This window comes from Mustelus asterias, chromosome 5 (genome assembly GCF_964213995.1).
Source record: "Mustelus asterias chromosome 5, sMusAst1.hap1.1, whole genome shotgun sequence".
NCBI lineage: Eukaryota > Metazoa > Chordata > Chondrichthyes > Carcharhiniformes > Triakidae > Mustelus > Mustelus asterias.
Window position 1 is genome coordinate 1,867,611 of NC_135805.1, and position 15,204 is coordinate 1,882,814.

Sequence of the window (15,204 nt, forward strand, 5' to 3'; positions counted from 1 at the left end):
CGTGGCACAGGCAGCAATCCCGAGATTACTACCTTTGCTTTCCTCCTTCTCAGCTGTCTCCCTAATTCCCTATACTCTTTTTTCATGTTCCCTTCCCCCTTCTTACCCACATCAGCAGTACCAATATGTACCGCTACCTCCGGCTCCTCTCCCTCCCACCTCAGGATTTCTGGGACTCGCCCAGCGACATCCTGGATCCCGGCCCCAGGGAGGCAGACTACCATCCGAGACTCCCGCCTGCCTCCGCAAAATCGCCTGTCCGTCCCCCTGACTGTCGAGTCCCCGATTAATACCGCCTTCCTCCTCCTTTCCTTAGCTCTGTGAGTTACAGGGCCGGACCCCACCCCGGAGACACGGTCACTGCTGCTTCCCCCAGATGGGCTGTCCCCCCCAACAGTACTCAGGCAGGAGTACTTGTTGTGTAGGGGCACTTCCACCGGGGTGCTCTCAATCACCCGAGCTTCACCCTTCCTGGCCGTCACCCACTTGGCCTCCTCCCGCGGCCCTGGTGGAAGATGAGTCTGGGAAAGGATGTGTAGATAGTTTGAGTCATGTTGAGATCAAAAAGGAGGTATTAGAGTTCTTGAGAAACATTAAGGTCGACAAGTCCCCAGGGCCTGATGTGATATACCCCAGAATACTGAGAGGGGCAAGGGAAGAAATTGCTGGGGCCTTGAGAGAAATCGTTGTATCCTCACTGGCTACAGGGGAGGTCATGATGTGGATCTCCCACCCACCTGACAAAGGAACAGCCTGTTCCGAAAGCTAGTGGCTTTTGCTACCAAATAAACCTGTTGGACTTTAACCTGGTGTTGTGAGACTTCTTACAGGGGTGGTCCCAGAGGATTGGAGAATAGCCAATGTTGTTCCTTTGTTTAAGAAGGGTAGCAAGAATAATCCAAGTAATTACAGGCCGGTGAGCCTGTCAGTGGTAGGGAAATTATTGGAGAGGATTCTTCGAGACAGGATTTATTCCCACTTGGAAATAAGTGGACGTATTAGCGAGAGGCAACATGGTTTTGTGAAGGGGAGGGCGTGTCTCACTAACTTGATTGAGTTTTTCGAGGAAGTGAAGATGATTGATGAGGGTAGGGCAGTGGATGTTGTCTACATGGACTTCAGTAAGGCCTTTGACAAGGTCCCTCATGGCAGACTGGTGCAGAAGGTGAAGTCGCATGGGATCAGAGGTGAGCTGGCAAGGTGGATACAGAACTGGCTCGGTTATAGAAGACAGAGGGTAGCAGTGGAAAGGTGCGTTTCTGAATGGAGGGCTGTGACAAGTGGCGTTCCTCAGGGATCAGTGCTGGGACCTTTGCTGTTTGTAATATATATAAATGATTTGGAGAAAAACATAACTGGTTTGATTAGTAAGTTTGAGAACGACACAAAGGTTGGTGGACTTGCGGATAGCAATGAGGACCATCAGAGGATACAGCAGGATATAGATAGGTTTTAGGCTTGGGCGGAGAGATGGCAGATGGAGTTTAATTTGGACAAATGTGAGGTAATGCATTTTGGAAATCTAATCAGATAGGAAATGTACAGTAAATGGCAGAACCCTTAAGAGTATTGATAGGCAAAGGGATCTGGGCGTACAGGTACACAGGTCACTGAAAGTGGCAATGCAGGTGGAGAAGGTAGTCAAGAAGGCATACGGCATACTTGCCTTCATCGGCCGGGACATTGAGTTTAAAAATCGGCAAGTCATGTTGCAGCTTTATAGAACCTTAGTTAGGCTGCACTTGGAATATAGTGTTCAATTCTGGTCGCCACACTACCAGAAGGATGTGGAGGCTTTGGAGAGGGTACAGAAAAGATTTACCCGGATGTTGCCTGGGTATGGAGGGCATTAGCTACGAGGAGAGGTTGGAGAAACTTGGTTTGTTCTCACTGGAATTACGGAGGTTGAGGGGCGACCTGATAGAAGTCTACAAGCTTATGAGAGACATGGACAGAGTGGATAGTCAGAAGCTTTTTCCCAGGGTGCAAGAGTCAATTACTAGGGGGCACAGGTTTAAGGTGCGAGGGGCAAGGTTTAAAGATGTACAAGGCAAATTTTTTACACAGAGGGTGGTGGGTGCCTGGAACCCGTTGCCGGGGAAGATAGTGGAAGCAGATACGATAGTGAGCTTTAGGGGGCGTCTGGACAAGTACATGAATAGGATGGGAATAGAGGGATATGGTCCCCGGGGGTTTTAGTTAAGTCGGGCAGCATGGCCGGTGCAGGCTTGGAGGGCCGAAGGGCCTGTTCCTGTGCTGTAACTTTCTTTGTTCTCTTTGTTTAGATACATTCCAGAAAGGTCCAAAACCAGAGCTTCCGGAACTGAACCCGGGTCCCTGGCTCTGTGAGACAGCAGTGCTAACCACTGTGCCACCTTAATACGATGGGACGGATCGATTCTTCCCAACTGTCTCACCTGGAGATTCTATCTCCTGGGATGTTGAGCTGCCAATCCTGCCCCTCACTCAGCTACATCTCTGTGATCATAATCACACCCGTCAATCCTCACCCTGAACTCATCTCCTTTAACTTTAATACTCCTGGCAGCAAAGTAGAGGCTTCCAGCCTGGTCTTACTCCCTTAAACTTCAACTGTCCTCCTTCTGAGCTGATTGTGTTTCTGTGTTATACTGGGTCCCAATTCTGCTCAGTCTGGCTCCCCAAACTCGTTTAAACTCTACCCAGCAGCACGAGCAAACCCACTGACTCCCTGGGTGGGGGAAACTCTCCCCCACCCAGAGAGAGAAACTCTCCCCCACACACCCCACCCAGAGAGACTCTCCCCCACACACCCCACCCAGAGAGACTCTCCCCCACACCCCCACCCAGAGAGACTCTCCCCCACACACCCCACCCAGAGAGACTCTCCCCCACACCCCCACCCAGAGAGACTCTCCCCCACACCCCCACCCAGAGAGACTCTCCCCCACACCCCCACCCAGAGAGACTCTCCCCCACACACACACCCAGAGAGAGAAACCCTCCCCCACACCCCCCCACCCAGAGAGAGAAACCCTCCCCCACACCCCCCCACCCAGAGAGAGAAACCCTCCCCCACACCCCCCCACCCAGAGAGAGAAACCCTCCCCCACAGACCCACCCAGAGATACTCTCCCCCACACACACACCCAGAGAGAGAAACCCTCTCCCACACCCCCACCCACATGGACAGAAACCCTCCCTCACACAACCCCCCACCCACAGAGACATAAACCCTCCCACATCCCCCACCCACATGGACAGAACCCCTGCCACACACACCCCACCCACATGGACAGAACCCCTGCCCCACACACCCCACCCACATGGACAGAACCCCTGCCACACACACCCCACCCACATGGACAGAACCCCTGCCACACACACCCCACCCACATGGACAGAACCCCTGCCCCACACACCCCACCCACATGGACAGAAACCCAGCCACACATCCCACCCACATGGACAGGACCCCTGCCACACACACCCCACCCACATGGACAGAACCCCTGCCACACACACCCCACCCGCATGGACAGAACCCCTGCCACACACACCGCACCCACATGGACAGAACCCCTGCCCCACACACCCCACCCACATGGACAGAAACCCTGCCACACATCCCACCCACATGGACAGGACCCCTGCCCCACACACCCCACCCACATGGACAGAACCCCTGCCACACCCACCCCACCCACATGGACAGGACCCCTGCCACACACACCCACCCACATGGACAGAGCCCCTGCCTCACACACCCCACCCACATGGACAGGACCCCTGCCACACACCCCCACCCAGAGAGAGAGAAACCCTCCCCCACCCACAGAGGGAAATCCTCTCCCACTCACCCCACCAACAAAAAGAACAAAGAACAGTACAGCACAGGAAACAGGCCCTTCGGCCCTCCAAGCCTGTGCCGCTCCTTGGTCCAACTGGACCAATCGTTTGTATCCCTCCATTCCCAGGCTGCTCATGTGACTATCCAGGTAAGTCTTAAACGATGTCAGCGTGCCTGCCTCCACCACCCTACTTGGCAGCGCATTCCAGGCCCCCACCACCCTCTGTGTAAAAAACGTCCCTCTGATGTCTGAGTTATACTTCGCCCCTCTCACCTTGAGCCCGTGACCCCTCGTGATCGTCACCTCCGACCTGGGAAAAAGCTTCCCACTGTTCACCCTATCTATACCCTTCATAATCTTGTACACCTCTATTAGATCTCCCCTCATTCTCCGTCTTTCCGGGGAGAACAAGCCCAGTTTACCCAATCTCTCCTCATAGCTAAGACCCTCCATACCAGGCAACATCCTGGTAAACCTTCTCTGCACTCTCTCTAACGCCTCCACGTCCTCCTGGTAGTGCGGCGACCAGAACTGGACGCAGGACTCCAAATGTGGCCTAACCAGCGTTCTATACAGCTGCATCATCAGACTCCAGCTTTTATACTCTATACCCCGTCCTATAAAGGCAAGCATACCATATGCCTTCTTCACCACCTTCTCCACCTGTGTTGCCACCTTCAAGGATTTGTGGACTTGCACACCTAGGTCCCTCTGTGTTTCTATACTCCTGATGACTCTGCCATTTATTGTATAACTCCTCCCTACATTATTTCTTCCAAAATGCATCACTTCGCATTTATCCGGATTAAACTCCATCTGCCACCTCTCCGCCCAATTTTCCAGCCTATCTATATCCTGCTGTATTGCCCGACAATGCTCTTCGCTATCCGCAATTCCAGCCATCTTCGTGTCATCCGCAAACTTGCTGATTACACCAGTTACACCTTCTTCCAAATCATTTATATATATCACAAATAGCAGAGGTCCCAGTACAGAGCCCTGCGGAACACCACTGGTCACAGACCTCCAGCCGGAAAAAGACCCTTCGACCACTACCCTCTGTCTCCTATGGCCAAGCCACCTCTCCTTGTATCCCATAAGCCTTAACCTTCTTAACCAACCTGCCATGTGGGACTTTGTCAAATGCCTTACTGAAATCCATATAGACGACATCCACGGCCCTTCCTTCATCAACCGTTTTTGTCACTTCCTCAAAAAACTCCACCAAATTTGTAAGGCACGACCTCCCTCTTACAAAACCATGCTGTCTGTCACTAATGAGATTGTTCCCTTCTAAATGCACATACATCCTGTCTCTAAGAATCCTCTCCAACAACTTCCTTACCACGGACGTCAAGCTCAACGACCTATAATTTCCTGGGTTATCCCTGCTACCCTTCTTAAACAACGGGACCACATTCGCTATCCTCCAATCCTCAGGGACCTCACCCGTGTCCAAAGAAGCGACAAAGATTTCCGTCAGAGGCCCAGCAATTTCATCTCTCGTCTCCCTGAGCAGTCGAGGATAGATGCCATCAGGCCCTGGGGCTTTGTCAGTTTTAATGTTCCCTAAAAAACCTAACACTTCCTCTCTCGTAATGGAGATTTTCTCTAACGGGTCAACGCCTCCCTCCGAGACACTCCCGGTTAACACGCCCCTCTCCTTCGTGAATACCGATGCAAAGTATTCATTTAGGATCTCCCCTATTCTCTTGGGTTCTAAGCATAACTCCCCTCCTTTGTCCCTGAGAGGTCCGATTTTCTCCCTGACAACTCTTTTGGTCCTCACGTATGAATAGAATGCCTTAGGATTCTCCTTAATCCTGCCTGCCAAGAACATTTCGTGACCTCTTTTTGCCCTTCTAACTCCCCGTTTGAGTTCTTTCCTACTCTCTCTGTATTCCTCCAGAGCTCCATCTGTTTTCAGTTGCCTGGACTTAACGTACGCCTCCCTTTTCATTTTAATCAGATCCTCAATTTCCCTGGTTATCCACGGCTCTCGAATCCTACCTTTCCTATCTTTCCTTTTTACAGGCACATGCCTATCCTGCAGCCTGATCAATAGTTCCTTAAAAGACTCCCACATGCCAGACGCGGACTTACCCTCGAACATCCTCTTCCAATCAACATCCACCAATTCCTGCCTAATCCGGCTATAGTTAGCCTTCCCCCAATTTAGCACCCTACCCTTAGGACAACACTCGTCCTTGTCCATTACTATCCTAAAGTTAACAGAGTTGTGGTCACTATTTGCCACATGTTCCCCTACCGAAACTTTGACGACCTGACCGGGCTCATTTCCCAGAACTAGGTCCAGTATAGCCCCCTCTCTAGTCGGGCAATCTACATACTGTTCCAAAGAACCTTCCAGTACGCATTTTACAAATTCCTCCCCGTCCGGACCCCCAGCTCTAAGCACTTTCCAGTCTGTGCCAGGGAAATTAAAGTCCCTCACTACAACAACCCTATTTTTTCTAATATAGAAACATAGAAACCCTACAGTGCAGAAGGAGGCCATTCGGCCCATCGAGTCTGCACCGACCACAATCCCACCCAGGCCCTACCCCCACATATTTACCTGCTAATCCCTCTAACCTATGCATCCCAGGACTCTAAGGGGCAATTTTTAACCTGGCCAATCAACCTAACCCGCACATCTTTGGACTGTGGGAGGAAACCGGAGCACCCGGAGGAAACCCACGCAGACACGAGGAGAATGTGCAAACTCCACACAGACAGTGACCCGAGCCGGGAATCGAACCCGGGACCCTGGAGCTGTGAAGCAGCAGTGCTAACCACTGTGCTACCGTGCCGCCAATCTGCACCTATCCAGAATCTCCTGACATATCCTTTCCTCCACTTCCCGTGGGCTGTTGGGTGGTCTGTAGTACACCCCCAGCATAGTGACTGCACCCTTCCTGTTTCTGAGTTCCACCCACAGTGACTCAGTACATGACCCCTCTAAGTTGTCTACCCTCTGCACCGCGGTAATATGCTCCTTAACTAATATCGCTACTCCCCCACCTTTTTTAGCCCCTCCTCTGTCTCGCCTAAAACACTTATACCCCGACAGGACAGGACCCCTGCCACACACCCCCCCCACCCACATGGACAGGACCCCTGCCACCCCCCCCCCCCACCCACATGGACAGGACCCCTGCCACACCCCCCCCACCCACATGGACAGGACCCCTGCCACACTGCTGCTATACCTGTTTCCAGGTAGTTCCTGTGTTTGAAATACTGAACCAGGAGGTATCCGGGGAGGATGATGGACGAGTAACCGGCAAGATTGATAACAAATCGCAGAATCCAGAACTCAGACCAATCCCGGTCCGGAGTGGAATCCTCGGCAGCGCCCTCAGAGACGCAGAACATCAGAACCAGGAGGATATTCCTGGAATAGAATTCAAATCCGTCAACACCAGGCAGCATCACAGCGTCCGGCCCCATCACTGCCGCTCTGTGCGATCCTCCACACTCTCCCCGTCTCTCTCTCTCCTCCACACTCTCCCCGTCTCTCTCTCTCTCCTCCACACTCTCCCCGTCTCTCTCTCTCCTCCACACTCTCCCCGTCTCTCTCTCTCCTCCACACTCTCCCCGTCTCTCTCTCTCCTCCACACTCTCCCCGTCTCTCTCTCTCCTCCACACTCTCCCCGTCTCTCTCTCTCCTCCACACTCTCCCCGTCTCTCTCTCTCCTCCACACTCTCCCCATCTCTCTCTCTCTCCTCCACACTCTCCCCGTCTCTCTCTCTCTCCTCCACACTCTCCCCGTCTCTCTCTCCTCCACAGTCTCCCCGTCGCTCTCTCTTCTCCACACTCTCCCCGTCTCTCTCTCTCTCCTCCACTCTCGCCCCGTCTCTCTCTCTCTCCTCCACACTCTCCCCGTCGCTCTCCTCCACACTCTCCCCGTCTCTCTCTCTCTCCTCCACACTCTCCCCGTCTCTCTCTCTCTCCTCCACACTCTCCCCGTCTCTCTCTCTCTCCTCCACACTCTCCCCGTCTCTCTCTCCTCCACTCTCCCCATCTCACTCTCTTTCTCCTCCACACTCTCCCCCTCTCCCCGTCCCTCACCTCCACTCTCCCCATCTCTCTCTCCTCCACACTCTCCCCGTCTTTCTCTCTCTCCTCCACACTCTCCCCGTCTCTCTCTCTCCTCCACACTCTCCCCGTCTCTCTCTCTCCTCCACACTCTCCCCGTCTCTCTCTCTCTCTCCTCCACACTCTCCCCGTCTCTCTCTCTCTCTCTCCTCCACACTCTCCCCGTCTCTCTCTCTTCTCCATACTCTCCCGGTCTCTCTCTCTCTCCCCCACACTCTCCCCGTCGCTCTCCTCCACACTCTCCCCGTCTCTCTCTCTCTCCTCCACACTCTCCCCGTCTCTCTCTCCTCCACACTCTCCCCGTCTCTCTCTCTCTCTCCTCCACACTCTCCCCGTCTCTCTCTCTCTCCTCCACACTCTCCCCGTCTCTCTCCTCCACACTCTCCCCGTCTCTCTCCTCCACACTCTCCCCGTCTCTCTCTCTCCTCCACACTCTCCCCGTCTCTCTCTCCTCCACACTCTCCCCGTCTCTCTCTCTCCTCCACACTCTCCCCGTCGCGCTCTCTCTCCTCCACACTCTCCCCGTCTCGATCTCTCTCTCCTCCACACTCTCCCCGTCTCGCTCTCTCTCTCCTCCACACTCTCCCCGTCTCTCTCTCTCTCCTCCACACTCTCCGTCTCTCTCTCCTCCACTCTCCCCATCTCACTCTCTCGCTCCTCCATACTCTCCCCATCTCTTTCGCCTCCACACTCTCCCCGACACTCTCCCCGTCTCTCTCTCCTCCTCTCCCCGTCCCTCACCTCCACACTCTCCCCGTCTCTCTCTCTCCTCCACACTCTCCCCATCTCTCTCTCCTCCACACACTCCCCGTCTCTCTCTCTCTCCTCCACACTCTCCCCGTCTCTCTCTCTCCTCCACACTCTCCCCGTCTCTCTCTCCTCCACACTCTCCCCGTCTCTCTCTCCTCCACACTCTCCCCGTCTCTCTCTCTCTCCTCCACACTCTCCCCGTCTCTCTCCTCCACACTCTCCCCGTCTCGCTCTCTCCTCCACACTCTCCCCGTCTCTCTCTCTCTCTCCTCCACACTCTCCCCGTCTCTCTCTCTCTCCTCCACACTCTCCCCGTCTCTCTCTCTCTCTCTCCTCCACACTCTCCCCGTCTCTCTCTCTCTCCTCCACACTCTCCCCATCTCTTTCGCCTCCACACTCTCCCCGTCTCTCTCTCCTCCTCTCCCCGTCCCTCACCTCCACACTCTCCCCGTCTCTCTCTCTCCTCCACACTCTCCCCATCTCTCTCTCCTCCACACACTCCCCGTCTCTCTCTCTCTCCTCCACACTCTCCCCGTCTCTCTCTCTCCTCCACACTCTCCCCGTCTCTCTCCTCCACACTCTCCCCGTCTCTCTCTCCTCCACACTCTCCCCGTCTCTCTCTCTCCTCCACACTCTCCCCATCTCTCTCTCTCCTCCACACTCTCCCCATCTCTCTCTCTCCTCCACACTCTCCCCGTCTCTCTCTCTCCTCCACACTCTCCCCGTCTCTCTCTCTCCTCCACACTCTCCCCGTCTCTCTCTCCTCCATTCTCTCCCCGTCTCTCTCTCTCTCTCTCTCTCCTCCACACTCTCCCCGTCTCTCTCTCTCTCTCTCCTCCACACTCTCCCCGTCTCTCTCTCTTCTCCATACTCTCCCGGTCTCTCTCTCTCTCCTCCACACTCTCCCCGTCGCTCTCCTCCACACTCTCCCCGTCTCTCTCTCTCTCCTCCACACTCTCCCCGTCTCTCTCTCTCCTCCACACTCTCCCCGTCTCTCTCTCTCTCTCCTCCACACTCTCCCCGTCTCTCTCTCTCTCCTCCACACTCTCCCCGTCTCTCTCCTCCACACTCTCCCCGTCTCTCTCCTCCACACTCTCCCCGTCTCTCTCCTCCACACTCTCCCCGTCTCTCTCTCTCCTCCACACTCTCCCCGTCTCTCTCTCCTCCACACTCTCCCCGTCTCTCTCTCTCCTCCACACTCTCCCCGTCGCGCTCTCTCTCCTCCACACTCTCCCCGTCTCGCTCTCTCTCTCCTCCACACTCTCCCCATCTCGCTCTCTCTCTCCTCCACACTCTCCCCGTCTCTCTCTCTCTCCTCCACACTCTCCGTCTCTCTCTCCTCCACTCTCCCCATCTCACTCTCTCGCTCCTCCATACTCTCCCCATCTCTTTCGCCTCCACACTCTCCCCGACACTCTCCCCGTCTCTCTCTCCTCCTCTCCCCGTCCCTCACCTCCACACTCTCCCCGTCTCTCTCTCTCCTCCACACTCTCCCCATCTCTCTCTCCTCCACACACTCCCCGTCTCTCTCTCTCTCCTCCACACTCTCCCCGTCTCTCTCTCTCCTCCACACTCTCCCCGTCTCTCTCTCCTCCACACTCTCCCCGTCTCTCTCTCCTCCACACTCTCCCCGTCTCTCTCTCTCTCCTCCACACTCTCCCCGTCTCTCTCCTCCACACTCTCCCCGTCTCTCTCTCTCCTCCACACTCTCCCCGTCTCGCTCTCTCCTCCACACTCTCCCCGTCTCTCTCTCTCTCTCCTCCACACTCTCCCCGTCTCTCTCTCTCCTCCACACTCTCCCCGTCTCTCTCTCTCTCTCTCCTCCACACTCTCCCTGTCTCTCTCTCTCTCCTCCACACTCTCCCCATCTCTTTCGCCTCCACACTCTCCCCGTCTCTCTCTCCTCCTCTCCCCGTCCCTCACCTCCACACTCTCCCCGTCTCTCTCTCTCCTCCACACTCTCCCCATCTCTCTCTCCTCCACACACTCCCCGTCTCTCTCTCTCTCCTCCACACTCTCCCCGTCTCTCTCTCTCCTCCACACTCTCCCCGTCTCTCTCCTCCACACTCTCCCCGTCTCTCTCTCCTCCACACTCTCCCCGTCTCTCTCTCTCCTCCACACTCTCCCCATCTCTCTCTCTCCTCCACACTCTCCCCGTCTCTCTCTCTCCTCCACACTCTCCCCGTCTCTCTCTCTCCTCCACACTCTCCCCGTCTCTCTCTCCTCCATTCTCTCCCCGTCTCTCTCTCTCTCTCTCTCTCCTCCACACTCTCCCCGTCTCTCTCTCTCTCTCTCCTCCACACTCTCCCCGTCTCTCTCTCTTCTCCATACTCTCCCGGTCTCTCTCTCTCTCCTCCACACTCTCCCCGTCGCTCTCCTCCACACTCCCCCCGTCTCTCTCTCTCTCCTCCACACTCTCCCCGTCTCTCTCTCTCCTCCACACTCTCCCCGTCTCTCTCTCTCTCTCCTCCACACTCTCCCCGTCTCTCTCTCTCTCCTCCACACTCTCCCCGTCTCTCTCCTCCACACTCTCCCCGTCTCTCTCCTCCACACTCTCCCCGTCTCTCTCCTCCACACTCTCCCCGTCTCTCTCTCTCCTCCACTCTCCCCGTCTCTCTCTCCTCCACACTCTCCCCGTCTCTCTCTCTCCTCCACACTCTCCCCGTCGCGCTCTCTCTCCTCCACACTCTCCCCGTCTCGCTCTCTCTCTCCTCCACACTCTCCCCGTCTCGCTCTCTCTCTCCTCCACACTCTCCCCGTCTCTCTCTCTCTCCTCCACACTCTCCCCGTCTCTCTCTCCTCCACTCTCCCCATCTCACTCTCTCGCTCCTCCATACTCTCCCCATCTCTTTCGCCTCCACACTCTCCCCGACACTCTCCCCGTCTCTCTCTCCTCCTCTCCCCGTCCCTCACCTCCACACTCTCCCCGTCTCTCTCTCTCCTCCACACTCTCCCCATCTCTCTCTCCTCCACACACTCCCCGTCTCTCTCTCTCTCCTCCACACTCTCCCCGTCTCTCTCTCTCCTCCACACTCTCCCCGTCTCTCTCTCCTCCACACTCTCCCCGTCTCTCTCTCCTCCACACTCTCCCCGTCTCTCTCTCTCTCCTCCACACTCTCCCCGTCTCTCTCCTCCACACTCTCCCCGTCTCTCTCTCTCCTCCACACTCTCCCCGTCTCGCTCTCTCCTCCACACTCTCCCCGTCTCTCTCTCTCTCTCCTCCACACTCTCCCCGTCTCTCTCTCTCCTCCACACTCTCCCCGTCTCTCTCTCCTCCACACTCTCCCCGTCTCTCTCTCTCTCCTCCACACTCTCCCCATCTCTTTCGCCTCCACACTCTCCCCGTCTCTCTCTCCTCCTCTCCCCGTCCCTCACCTCCACACTCTCCCCGTCTCTCTCTCTCCTCCACACTCTCCCCATCTCTCTCTCCTCCACACACTCCCCGTCTCTCTCTCTCCTCCACACTCTCCCCGTCTCTCTCTCTCCTCCACACTCTCCCCGTCTCTCTCCTCCACACTCTCCCCGTCTCTCTCTCCTCCACACTCTCCCCGTCTCTCTCTCTCCTCCACACTCTCCCCATCTCTCTCTCTCCTCCACACTCTCCCCATCTCTCTCTCTCCTCCACACTCTCCCCGTCTCTCTCTCTCCTCCACACTCTCCCCGTCTCTCTCCTCCACACTCTCCCCGTCTCTCTCCTCCACACTCTCCCCGTCTCTCTCTCTCCTCCACACTCTCCCCGTCTCGCTCTCTCTCCTCCACACTCTTCCCGTCTCTCTCTCTCTCCTCCACACTCTCCCCGTCTCTCTCTCTCCTCCACACTCTCCCCGTCTCTCTCTCTCCTCCACACTCTCCCCGTCTCTCTCTCTCTCTCCTCCACTCTCCCCGTCTCTCTCTCTCCTCCACAATCTCCCCGTCTCTCTCTCTCCTCCACACTCTCCCCGTCTCTCTCTCTCCTCCACAATCTCCCCATCTCTCTCTTTCTCCTCCACACTCTCCCCGTCTCTCTCTCTCTCCTCCACACTCTCCCCGTCTCTCTCTCTCCTCCACAATCTCCCCATCTCTCTCTTTCTCCTCCACACTCTCCCCGTCTCTCTCTCCTCCTCTCCCCGTCCCTCACCTCCACACTCTCCCCGTCTCTCTCTCTCCTCCACACTCTCCCCGTCTCTCTCTCTCCTCCGCACTCTCCCCGTCTCTCTCTCTCTCTCCTCCACTCTCGCCCCGTCTCTCTCTCTCTCTCCTCCACACTCTCCCCGTCGCTCTCCTCCACACTCTCCCCGTCTCTCTCTCTCCTCCACACTCTCCCCGTCTCTCTCTCTCCTCCACACTCTCCCCGTCTCTCTCTCTTCTCCACACTCTCCCCGTCTCTCTCTCTCCTCCACACTCTCCCCGTCTCTCTCTCTCCTCCACACTCTCCCCGTCTCTCTCTCTCTCTCCTCCACTCTCCCCGTCTCTCTCTCTCCTCCACAATCTCCCCGTCTCTCTCTCTCCTCCACACTCTCCCCGTCTCTCTCTCTCCTCCACAATCTCCCCATCTCTCTCTTTCTCCTCCACACTCTCCCCGTCTCTCTCTCTCTCCTCCACACTCTCCCCGTCTCTCTCTCTCCTCCACAATCTCCCCATCTCTCTCTTTCTCCTCCACACTCTCCCCGTCTCTCTCTCCTCCTCTCCCCGTCCCTCACCTCCACACTCTCCCCGTCTCTCTCTCTCTCCTCCACACTCTCCCCATCTCACTCTCTCGCTCCTCCATACTCTCCCCATCTCTTTCTCCTCCACACTCTCCCCGTCTCTCTCTCCTCCTCTCCCCGTCCCTCACCTCCACACTCTCCCCATCTCTCTCTCCTCCACACTCTCCCCGTCTCTCTCTCTCTCCTCCACACTCTCCCCGTCTCTCTCTCTCATGATGGAGGAGAACCGGTGGATGCGGTGTTTTTGGATTTCCAAAAGGCGTTTGATAAGGTGCCCCATAAAAGGCTGCTGAAGAAGATTAGGGCACACGGAGTTGGGGGTAGTGTGTTAAAGTGGATTGGGGACTGGCTATCCGACAGGAAGCAAAGAGTCGGAATAAATGGGTGTTTTTCCGGTTGGAGGAAGGTAACTAGTGGCGTGCCGCAGGGATCGGTACTCGGGCCGCAACTGTTTACCATTTATATAGATGATCTGGAGGTGGGGACGGAGTGTAGGGTAACGAAGTTTGCAGACTACACAAAGATAAGTGGAAAAGTGAATCGTGTGGAGGATGGAGAAGATCTGCAGAGAGATTTGGACAGGCTGAGTGAGTGGGCGAGGATATGGCAAATGGAGTATAACGTTGAGAAATGCGAGGTTATACACTTTGGAGGAAATAATAACAAATGGGATTACTATCTCAATGGAAACAAATTAAAACATGCTACCGTGCAAAGGGACCTGGGGGTCCTTGTGCATGAGACGCAAAAGCCCAGTCTGCAGGTACAACAGGTGATCAAGAAGGCAAATGGGATGTTGGCCTATATTGCGAGGGGGATAGAATATAAAAGCAGGGATGTCTTGATGCACCTGTACAGGGCATTGGTGAGGCCGCAGCTGGAATACTGTGTGCAGTATTGGTCCCCTTATATGAGGAAGGATATATTGGCATTGGAGGGAGTGCAGAGAAGGTTCACCAGGTTGATACCGGAGATGAGGGGTTTGGATTATGAGGAGAGGCTGAGGAGATTGGGTTTGTACTCGTTGGAGTTTAGAAGGATGAGGGGGGATCTTATGGAGACTTATAAGATAATGCGGGGGCTGGATAGGGTGGAGGCGGAGAGATTCTTTCCACTTAGTAAGGAAGTTAAAACTAGAGGACACAGCCTCAAAATAAAGGGGGGTCGGTTTAAGACAGAGTTGAGGAGGAACTTCTTCTCCCAGAGGGTGGTGAATCTCTGGAATTCTCTGCCCACTGAGGTGGTGGAGGCTACCTCGCTGAATATGTTTAAAGCGCGGATGGATGGATTCCTGATCGGTAAGGGAATTAAGGGTTATGGGGATCAGGCGGGTAAGTGGTACTGATCCACGTCAGATCAGCCATGATCTTATTGAATGGCGGGGCAGGCTCGAGGGGCTAGATGGCCTACTCCTGCTTCTATTTCTTATGTTCTTATGTTCTTATCTCTCTCTCCTCCACACTCTCCCCATCTCTCTCTCCTCCACACTCTCCCCATCTCTCTCTCCTCCACACTCTCCCCATCTCTCTCTCCTCCACACTCTCCCCGTCTCTCTCTCTCTCCTCCACACTCTCCCCGTCTCTCTCTCTCCTCCACACTCTCCCCGTCTCTCTCTCTCTCTCTCTACTCCACTCTCCCCGTCTCTCTCTCTCTCTCCCCCACACTCTCCCCGTCCCTCTCTCCTCCACACTCTCCCCGTCTCTCTCCGCCACACTCTCCCCGTCTCTCTCCTCCACACTCTCCCCGTCTCGCTCTCTCTCCTCCACACTCTCCCCGTCTCGCTCTCTCTCCTCCTCACTCTCCCCGTCTCTCTCTCTCTCCTCCACTCTCCCCATCT

The 15,204-nt window shown here is 55.6% G+C and overlaps 1 protein-coding gene across 2 annotated transcripts in view; it reads right to left on the bottom strand.

The window, feature by feature from the left end:
* Positions 1-15,204, bottom strand: part of slc35b2 (solute carrier family 35 member B2) — a 50,606-nt gene that overhangs the window by 18,514 nt on the left and 16,888 nt on the right. For both annotated transcript variants that reach the window (XM_078212111.1, XM_078212110.1), the window contains exon 2: positions 7,043-7,227. In XM_078212111.1, coding sequence (XP_078068237.1) covers positions 7,043-7,208 — 166 coding nt within the window. In that variant the 5' untranslated portion in view covers positions 7,209-7,227. The remainder of the gene's footprint in view (positions 1-7,042; positions 7,228-15,204) is intronic.